Raw genomic sequence first — 9,452 nt, forward strand, 5'->3', positions numbered from 1 at the left:
ACTATGCATCTTGGTCATACTCTCTAGTTCAAGTCTGCTATGGTCGTGCTCAAATTGCACACCCATGTGCATAACTTTGCTTCAATGTAATGGTGGTATGTGTTGCTTCTTCCATATGTTGACATGTGGTGTGTGTGTGTGTTGTGTTAGCCTGGCTTTGATTCTCCCAATGGTTTTGTAAGAAAATCACATTATAAATTTGTTGTAGTTTCATGGGTGTGTGTGTGTGTGCCCAGTACATTTGCTCTCAGTGGCCTCAAGTTGGTGAGTTGTCATGTAGGTCGTGGTCTTACATTAAATCATCAAGATTTACTAAAAAGGGAGATCGTAGAAGTAAAGATGATGATATGATGGTTTGGAGAAAGTGCATGAGATCATGCGGAATAGATGCCAAAAGGATGAAGTGAAAAATAAACACTTTTTTACTTAAATATATTAATTTTCAACACTTAAACAATAACACTTTAATTGTCTTGAGAATGTAAGATGACTTTACCTACACCCCGTGATATGTATAAGAGGGGGATTTGAACTTTTGATCGTTGCTTGGCATTGAGTGAAGGGAAGAAACCAAAGAATCCATGAGAGGCCGATGGAGAGAAAAAGAACAGAGAAAGTTGACCAATAATAACAAGAGGTTCACCTGGAGGATTCCATCAGGGCATATCACGGTTTTTTACCAAGGAGGTGGATCAAAGTGATTGTAGTGAAGAATTGATTGGAAATGACGCGCTTCGTCTTTGGGAATTGTGGAAAGGATCGAATATGACCCAAATTGTTCCTCCCGCTATTCCCCTTTCTATTGCTTTGTTACCCTTATCTTGGAGTATTCTTCCTCTTCTCCCTTGTATTCTTTCTAATGACTATTCATCGTGGTAGAACACTTGTTGCTTGTTGGGGGCTTGTGTCACTATCTTCCAGGAGGACAAACCTCGAGTTGATCTTCCAATAGCCCCGGGAGGCAAGTGTGCACATTTTTCTTGTAGTTGGGGTGTTTAGTTAGTCATTAACAATCGGCAACGGTTCGATTCGATTCAACTCGAGAGTCTCAAAACCAAACCATTTAAAATTTTTGAAACTTGAACTGAACAAAACCGAACCACGAAACCATTTAAACTGAATTGTTAGAAAAAATCCAAATCGTTAAACCATTAAACTGTTAAAACCGTTTTGGTTTCGTGGTTCGGTTTTGGTTTTCAACTTAGGTCAAAATTCAAAATTCAAAAATTTAAAACATTTCATTATTTCAAATTTAAAATTTCAAAAGTTTAAAGATTTTTCTTGAAATGTGAGAATTAGGCTTAAAAATAAAAGGGTTGTTTAAAAATAATAATTTAAAACCATCAAACCATTTAAACCGTTTAAACGGAACAGAACCGTACTGTTCACCACCTAATCGAACCTAACCGAAACTGAACAGTTAAAAAAGAACTTGAACGTGAACCGAACTATTTAAACTGTTTGTTCGAGCACCAGATAGAGAATATCGACTTATAGATAGAAGAACAGAAGGCAGGCAACCCCAACCATCACATAATAAATGGGAGAAATACATATAGACAAAGGTCTCTTTTTTATATAAGATTCATGATGATAATGAATGATCATACACTCATTTTTTTTAACTCATGATCTTTTGTCAGGAAGGAAAGTTCCATGGCTTCCCTGCTAAGCCATAGCTTCTCCTTCTCTCCCCTCCCCACCAAGCTCTTCCCCACCAGTTCCCCTCCCGCCCTACCCCGCCATCGCTGCTGCTTGGCCACATCCGCTTCCGCCGCATCTGCATCTCCATCTGCATCGCAACATCAACACATACAGATATCTGCTTTAGGTTAGTTAGAGTGTTTAAACAACATTTTTGCTGATTTTTGTGCTTTCTCCTTTCTCAGGCTTCTGAGGTATCGCAAAGATCACATGTAAGTTTTGTGGAAAAAGTGACAAAACTATCTATAAGTTAGAAATGGCAAAACATTGCTCAACTGTTTTTGTAGAAATTGTGGAATTCGTTTACGTTTTCTTTCTCTGAGTTAGAAATGGATTTTTTTTTTGGTTATGTGCTCTTTCTTCCTTTCCTTTTGCTAGAAATCCCTTAAGCTTTCTGTCGTTATGTTCGAAATACGAAAAATGGTTATTTTTAACCCTTTTTTTTATCTTTTGCTTAGAATGGAAATATATTTCCTTCCACTTTTGTCTTTAGGCGAGAAATGGCAAATTTTATTGAAAGCTTCATTATTTGGGGTATAAATGGCATACTTTAGCTTGCAGTTTCCACATTTTGGTGAGATAGATAAAAACTGGCTTTTCTGAAAGTTAGACATGACAAAATTTGCCTTACATTTCCTGTCTTTATGGGCCCTAGGTTCTTTTATTTCAGTTAGAAATGGAAAACGCTGTTAAGTTCTCTTTTCTTTGGCTAAAAATGGTACAGTGGAGGTGAATTCAGTGGATTTTACCAATGTTAGGAGCGTCACTTTTCTTTACAACAGGTAAAGGGAGAGAAACACATGATGAGATTCTAGCTTGTTCAACAATTCATTAGATAAATAGATAAGCACACGAAATTTTTGCAAGGTCTCGATGAATGTAGATGTAAAATTGATGTTTTAGCCTTTACGGATTCGTAGATGGTTGTAAGATGATAAGTGACAAATGTTGTACCATACACATGATAGATTAGCCTTTCATAGCTGGTTTCTGCTACCATGATTATTCATCCATGTGTTTTTGTTGAAGGATCTGTAAACAAAGTTATTGATACTTCTTCTTGGCACTAAAACTATAGAGAAAGATTTTGTTAAAGCCTGCATTTCCAACCTTTCCTAGTCATATGAAGTTTTGAAAGCTAATTGTCGTTATTGATTGTCAGGCTAAAAGAAAATATACAGTTCATGAATTTGAAGTCAATGGTATAGGCATCCTCCATTGCTAAGATGATGTGTGTTAGAGGCTGCCACCCATATATTGTTGTTTCTATTTGATGAAGATGCATATCCTACTCTTGGCTGTCACCAATGTTGTAACATTCCCATCCAATTTTGTCCTAGACATTTCAGATACGGGTACGGCAACCAAATTACTTCTAATGTGTGGCATAAGGTTTCTTAATTGAATAGGTCTCCAATGCAGTCATCTTGTCCACAGTCAATGTGAAAATTCTCTTGAGAATGGACATTGTGGTGTTAACTAATTAAGCCCGGAACAAATCATACAGTTCCATTCTTGTGAGCATACATTGAACTATCTTGACAATGGTCCAATTCCCATGTTTCGCCAGTTAGTATTGGTATGAAGTTGTCAACTTCCTCAACTTTACTTTTGAAGCCACATACTCCCCAACTCATTTGAGAGGAATTCTCCTCATTGTTTAGTGTGGAGACATTTCAACATCTGGTCTAATTCCTTCTCCACCATTTGATGCCATATATTAAATATTCTAAAAGCTTCAGTCTTTTTTTTGAAGAATTATACCCATATTTTCATACTATAACCATCTACGACCAGGAAGACGTAGAATGACCCACCCATCGCTTTTGTCATCATCTTTCTACAGAGGTTGGCATGGACAAACTATAAAGGAGACTTCACTCTCTTGGCCTCTTGTAGGAAAGACTTTCAATGGTTTTTCACCATCATTTAAGCCTCATACTTTCTAGCACTTCAGCAAGTATAGGGAGCTTGTCTCCCAAACTATTTGCATCTTAGGCAAAATTGGGAAATTTGGGTAGTCAAAGTGCTCGTGCTATAGCTTTACAGTCAATGTGCTCTTACACTTGTTTGCAACTAATGCAATCAACTTAAACATATTGCCTTCCTGGACTGTTTGACTAGTTTTCTTGTGGATTCCCAACCTGACTTGCAAAAGACTACCACCTCATGGACGAATATCCACCAATCTCGACGTCAAAAGTAGATGCGAGAGTGATGAAAGCAATGAAATGGGAGAGCATCTTCTATCAAAATATTTGATTTCTATTTGTTAATATAACATTTCATGTAATACATGTGAAAGTAAGTAGCGATTCTCAATGTTCAAAAACTTTACTAATGGATGTCGCAATTGAGAGTGCACATGGTGATTGTGACCACTCTCATCACTTGTGTCCCAATGTCTAGTCTAACATAGTAGTGAGTGTGAACTAACTTGTATGGAAGCAATGGTTCAAATGGTAGACAACGATGTGGGATCTAACATGTATTAATGTGTGGGTTTCCCCATTCACTAATGAATATGGTTTTGCAATTGCAACATATGTAATATAATGTGCGAAGTGTCAGCCTCCACATTTATCCTTGTCATGATACATTGATGTTTATTTCTCGACTTAGAGAAACTTTGTATGGAAATTTTCTTGGATTCTTTTTAAACTCTTTCTGCGTGGACTTAGGGATGCTATTAGTGTATATTTCCACCCCATAGAGAAGCATCAGTGTCATCAAAGTGTTAAAAGGTATTTCTTGAGGGCCTAACATTTAATTTCTCCACCATTGCATGTATTCTCAAATGCATAATATGCTCTCTTTTCCCCTTCTAGACAGTGGGTAGCACATTCATTCCATTTATGATTTGAGGCAACTACAAGACCAAGGTATTTAAAGCTTTCTACAATCTGTCACAAAATGTCAATATCAAGATTCGAATTTGTAACCTTTAAACAAGAGTCTTACACTCTTAACCATCACACCTACTTACTTTAATTAACAAATATGTTGTCATATTATTATTATTTAGAGTTATGTGGCACTAAACACATTGATCACCGCCAAATGTCATACATGCATGTACACCAAGTGGCACACAATATGTATGCCAACTGGTGATCACGCATGATCCTATGTATGTTATATAAGCGGAAGATCTATTTAGTGTTGAACTATTCTGGCCTTCAACACCCTTGTCACTTTGGCCTCCGGGTAATACCAATTCTTGTCTTCTTGTTATCTTCTTTTCTTTGAAATCGACATCATCTTCAAAGCGTCGGTCATGACACAATTGCAAGTGGCTCGTGATTGTACATAATGCATGGTGTACCCTTATTTTGGCTCTTTACAAGCATAATCTTTGTTTTAGAGCTATTGACACTCAACTTAGTATGCACGCAAAATTCTTCAAATACCTTCATAAGTTTTTGTGCATCTCCTATTGTCTACTTACAATAAAAGCGTGATGACGACATTCTTGATGACAAATTCTTTATTGCCTTCTTCCTTTATGAACTTGGTAACCATTTGTTATAATTCATCTATGCATAGACCAAATAGAGTTGGTGACAATGAGCATCCTTGCTTGACACCAATAGTGTTGTAAAAATCTGTAATTTCATTGCCCATACGCACCCTTCTCATAGATTCAGGAAATTTCTAACATATATTCACTTGGCACCCTAAGTTCTTCCATTCGCCTCCAAAGATGTTTACAAGGTACTATATTGAAAGACGAAGTAACAATATAAACCCTTACCTCTCAAATGACTTTATTCCATTCAATTAGATTAAATTTATTTATAATGTCCATGGAAGGCAATTGTGATCTATGAGATGGGGCCTAGCCCATGGCAAAGGGTGACAAAGTGATTGATGGTGCTATTGTGTTTTTGAAAGCTTGTTTGTCATTAAGCTCTCTTAGCATTTTTTTCAGCTTGTGTAGTTATTGTTGATTCCATTAAACATCCAAATAGTTTTGTTATAATTGAGCCAACCATGATAGTTTGACAATTGTTTACATCTTCATCTTTATATAAAGCTTTGTTCCAATTCGTGCTCCAATCATAGGGCATGCCATATTGCAATGTATGATTAAACTTATTATTCATCCATGCATGTGCTTCCTTTCATGTCCTTTTGAGCATTTCAGCCTTTACCCATTGAAGATTGCTTTCCTTTCAAGATGCCATTTTCTTAAGCCTTATCCATACATCTTTGATTTTAAAGAAGGGAGGCATGTGTGAAAGAGAACCATAACACATTATCTTCTCAACATTTGATTGCTCATATAAGTTCCTACTATGCATATACAAATCCGTAAGAGTTAAGTCACCATAACTCTTAACATGTTTCCCCTTTAGGTTTCTCCAAAATTTAGCTTCCCCCATTTGAATTCTAGAGTTGCACCATGATGTATCTTTGTCATTTGTAACGTGTGGTTGTTTGATATCTTCAATGACCTTCTTCCACTCAAACCTTTTCATACATGAGGTCAATACATAAATTCCTATAATCAGATTTCGATGTCCATTCACCGAGTGAGAATTTGTGTATGTAATCTAAAATGCCTTCAGAAAGTAGCACATAGTCAATTAAATGATTTCCACCGTGTTTTTACATGTAAAACCATTTGTGTCAAGCAACACACCATTTGCAACAAGCATTCCAGTACTATTGCACATTTCTAGGAGTAATGATTTGGACCTTTTTCATCCATAGAACGACTATACATTTGTATATCCTCTTGCACCCTTGAGATATGTGGCATGAAAATTTGTTGCGCATCAAGTTGCCAAATTCTTGTGCGAGCATTCATGTTACCAAAGATAATAACTTTTCTCTTGGCTTTGAAATAAGCAATATCCTCTTCTAGATTGGCAAATGTTTATCTCAATTTAAATAAGCATAAATCTTAGAATCTTGATGAGGAATGTAGCATCCTACTGCAAAAGTGGGCATGTCATTTGGTGAGATAGATAGATAGATAGTTTTGAAGTAAGTTATGAGGGTCATGACAACAAGCTGTTCATAGTATAATAAGGTCTCTATACACGAGATAAGATGAAAGTTATAGGTTTCCATGTGGGAGCCGCATGTAAGTCTACTTCCCAACATTTTATTATTATTATTCTCAGCCAACGATACAACATGGAGATCTTTTGCGGATCATGTTTCTGGTGAATGGGATGGTTATGGAGCGGAATTCTCAAGATTAGGAGATCCTTCTGAGCTTCCCTCAACTGTTGTTCCTGATGCTTTCCGGGAATGGGAAGTTCAACTCTATGATTGGCAAACACAATGTCCTACTATTGCAAATGAATTCCTTCACTACAAGCTGATACGTCTTCTTCCAACTGTTGGGTGTGAAGCAGATGCGTCAACTCGATATAGTATTGATGAGAGACACTCGGGTGACCCTGGTTCAGGTGCAAAGTTTCTAGCTTACCATAGCAATGGCTCATACATTGCATTATGGCCAGGAAAGAGAGTATTGAAAGAGATATTCAGTGGAAACCCTTCAAAAGTTTACATTCATGAAGGTGATAAGCAAAGCTTTTTTGAGGTAGAACATTGCATGGTACAAGAAGAACCAAAATTCCGTGTGAGGATCTTACAACAAATCATGATGGAATCATCCAAGGAAAATGGGGAACCTATTCCGGTTTTGGAAAACATTACTATCCAAAGAGAGAAATGGGAGTCTGAGTTCAGAGATGGTGAAGTTCTAGGAGGATGCAGTACAAGTGGAGCGGCTTTTGCTACATCCCCTGTGCTAAAAAGTGCAGAATTGTTGGGTGCTTGGCGTTACAAAGAAATTTCTACCCAACCTGAACCATATCTGGTATACTCTTCATTGTCTGAATTCATCATCTCAAATTTCTTGTTAGTCCTTTCAAAATGCCACTCCTTTTAGAAGTATTTCTCAAAATGCCACACTTTTTGCTCAATCAATTGAGAAGTGCAACCAATTAATCAACATTGTGTAATCAGTGTGGATTGATTAGTAGTTTAGTTGTACACTAGTGGTTAATGGACATTGTTCTACTCAGAACTTTAAGGGGAATCATTTTGGCGTTTCCAAATTAATTCAGCAAAAAGTGTGTCATTTTGAGAAACGCAGTTAAAAAGAGTTGCATTTTGACCAATTTCCTCTGTTTCTGTTACAGAAAAACATAAAAATAGAATAGCCATTTTAGAAAACAAGAAATATATTTAATCTGGAGCATTCAGTATCATTGCTAATTAAAGTGTTTCCCGGTACCAGGTTGGTGTTAATCAACTTGTACATAGTGGGTCTGGTAAAGTACTCATAAAATCCTCACACGATAAACAGCCACTACCAAAAGGCTTATGGAGCGAGATGATACAACTAGAGACTGGTCATTATTCACTATCTGTCGGATGGCTTGTCGATGATAACAACATAATTTCTTCAAATTTTGAATTTTCTACTACAGGCGAGGCTAAGGTAAATATAAAATTCTATTGATACATTAGGAAAAGTGAGAATCACAGTGATAAAATCAATGTTTACAAGCCGAAGATGGCGATAAATAGATTATTGAATCCATTTCTTTTGTGGGCTTCATAAATTTCAGATGTTCCAATATTCAATAATCCTTTTTTTAATGTATCTCATGCACTTCGGAACAAACAATATACAGATCTTTTGTTTATGTGATATGAGCAGCAAGACATGCGCAGTTTAATCACTCATTTTATTGATGTTTGGCTTCATGACTGCAGAGGGCATTTATAAGATTCAAGACAAGGGAAGTTTGAAAATGCAACCAGTCTATAAGAACAAACCGTTCAAAGAGGTATATAATACATGAAATATGGTCTGAACTGGTTTCTGCTTGTATATTGTATCTGTTTTCTGCCAGACATCTAAAATGCTGTTTTGGCACTCTATTCTTGAATAAAACATAAAACATAGATAACCTCATCTTTGGAATGTCCCTTTTGACATTCTTACTCAGAAACACATAAAAACATTTATTACCTTTTGTAGATATTTGTATAACCATACACCAATAAGGTTATTGAATCCTCGAGCATGTTTTAGAAAACCCATGTTTAATATTTTGTAATATGATGAAAATCATTATTTGATCTGAGCTTATAAATTATATCCAATAGGTTCATTATTTGAACATGTAAGTGGAATTGATAAAGAATTTAAAAGTATAGATAATACTATAAAGAAATTAGGATATATGAACAAAAATTAGTCAAAAAATTTAAATATATGGGCAAATTTATTTAGGCTAGCCCATGCAAGTTTGTTGTTTCCAAAAAACATATGTTTTGCCATTAGCCTATGCAAATAAGTTGTTTCCAAAATTATGTCTATCCATGTAATTAACCATGATAATACACGTTTTTATATGGAACCTGAACTAATTGGCAATGATGAAGAATCACACTTGGATGAGTCTTCATAAATTTGAGCAAATGAACATTTCAATTTTCTAAATTTCTGTGGAAAGCTATTGTGGAATCAATGGGGGAATATATGAAATTATATTGGGCATCAGAATGGAATGAAGAATTGTAATGTGTATCAAGTTTGAGTCATTAATTGCTTCAATAATACTTTTGAGGAAAAGATCAAATAAATTGCATGTAATAACTTGTTAGATTTAATGCTCAATCCTGGTTAAAGATCAGTTTCCTTAGTATTTACAAAATTAATCTCTTTGAGGAATTGGCCAAAGAACATAATGAAGTTGGTATATAAAGCATTA

The 9,452-nt window shown here is 35.8% G+C and overlaps 1 protein-coding gene across 1 annotated transcript; it reads left to right on the forward strand.

The window, feature by feature from the left end:
• Positions 1 to 1,622: 1,622 nt before the first annotated feature.
• Positions 1,623 to 8,852, forward strand: LOC147864333 (glycerol kinase). The gene is made up of 4 exons (XM_087320394.1): positions 1,623 to 1,831; positions 6,837 to 7,543; positions 7,967 to 8,170; positions 8,449 to 8,852. The coding sequence occupies exons 1-4, from the start codon at positions 1,657 to 1,659 to the stop codon at positions 8,482 to 8,484; spliced, it is 1,122 nt and encodes a 373-aa protein (XP_087176520.1). The 5' UTR covers positions 1,623 to 1,656; the 3' UTR covers positions 8,485 to 8,852.
• The last annotated feature ends 600 nt before the right edge of the window (positions 8,853 to 9,452 follow it).

The sequence above is a fragment of the Azolla caroliniana genome, unplaced genomic scaffold, assembly GCF_043228905.1.
Source record: "Azolla caroliniana isolate FFs.n. ecotype wild unplaced genomic scaffold, voAzoCaro1.0.p SCAF_5, whole genome shotgun sequence".
Classification (NCBI taxonomy): Eukaryota; Viridiplantae; Streptophyta; class Polypodiopsida; order Salviniales; family Salviniaceae; genus Azolla; species Azolla caroliniana.

Excerpts from the sequence above, each read along its gene's own strand:
- LOC147864333 (XM_087320394.1), top strand. The coding sequence starts at position 1,657 with ATGGCTTCCCTGCTAAGCCATAGCTTCTCCTTCTCTCCCCTCCCCACC. Across the intron at positions 1,832-6,836 it reads CATACAGATATCTGCTTTAG|CCAACGATACAACATGGAGA; the intron begins GTTAGTTAGAGT and ends TATTATTCTCAG. Across the intron at positions 8,171-8,448 it reads CTACTACAGGCGAGGCTAAG|AGGGCATTTATAAGATTCAA; the intron begins GTAAATATAAAA and ends TCATGACTGCAG.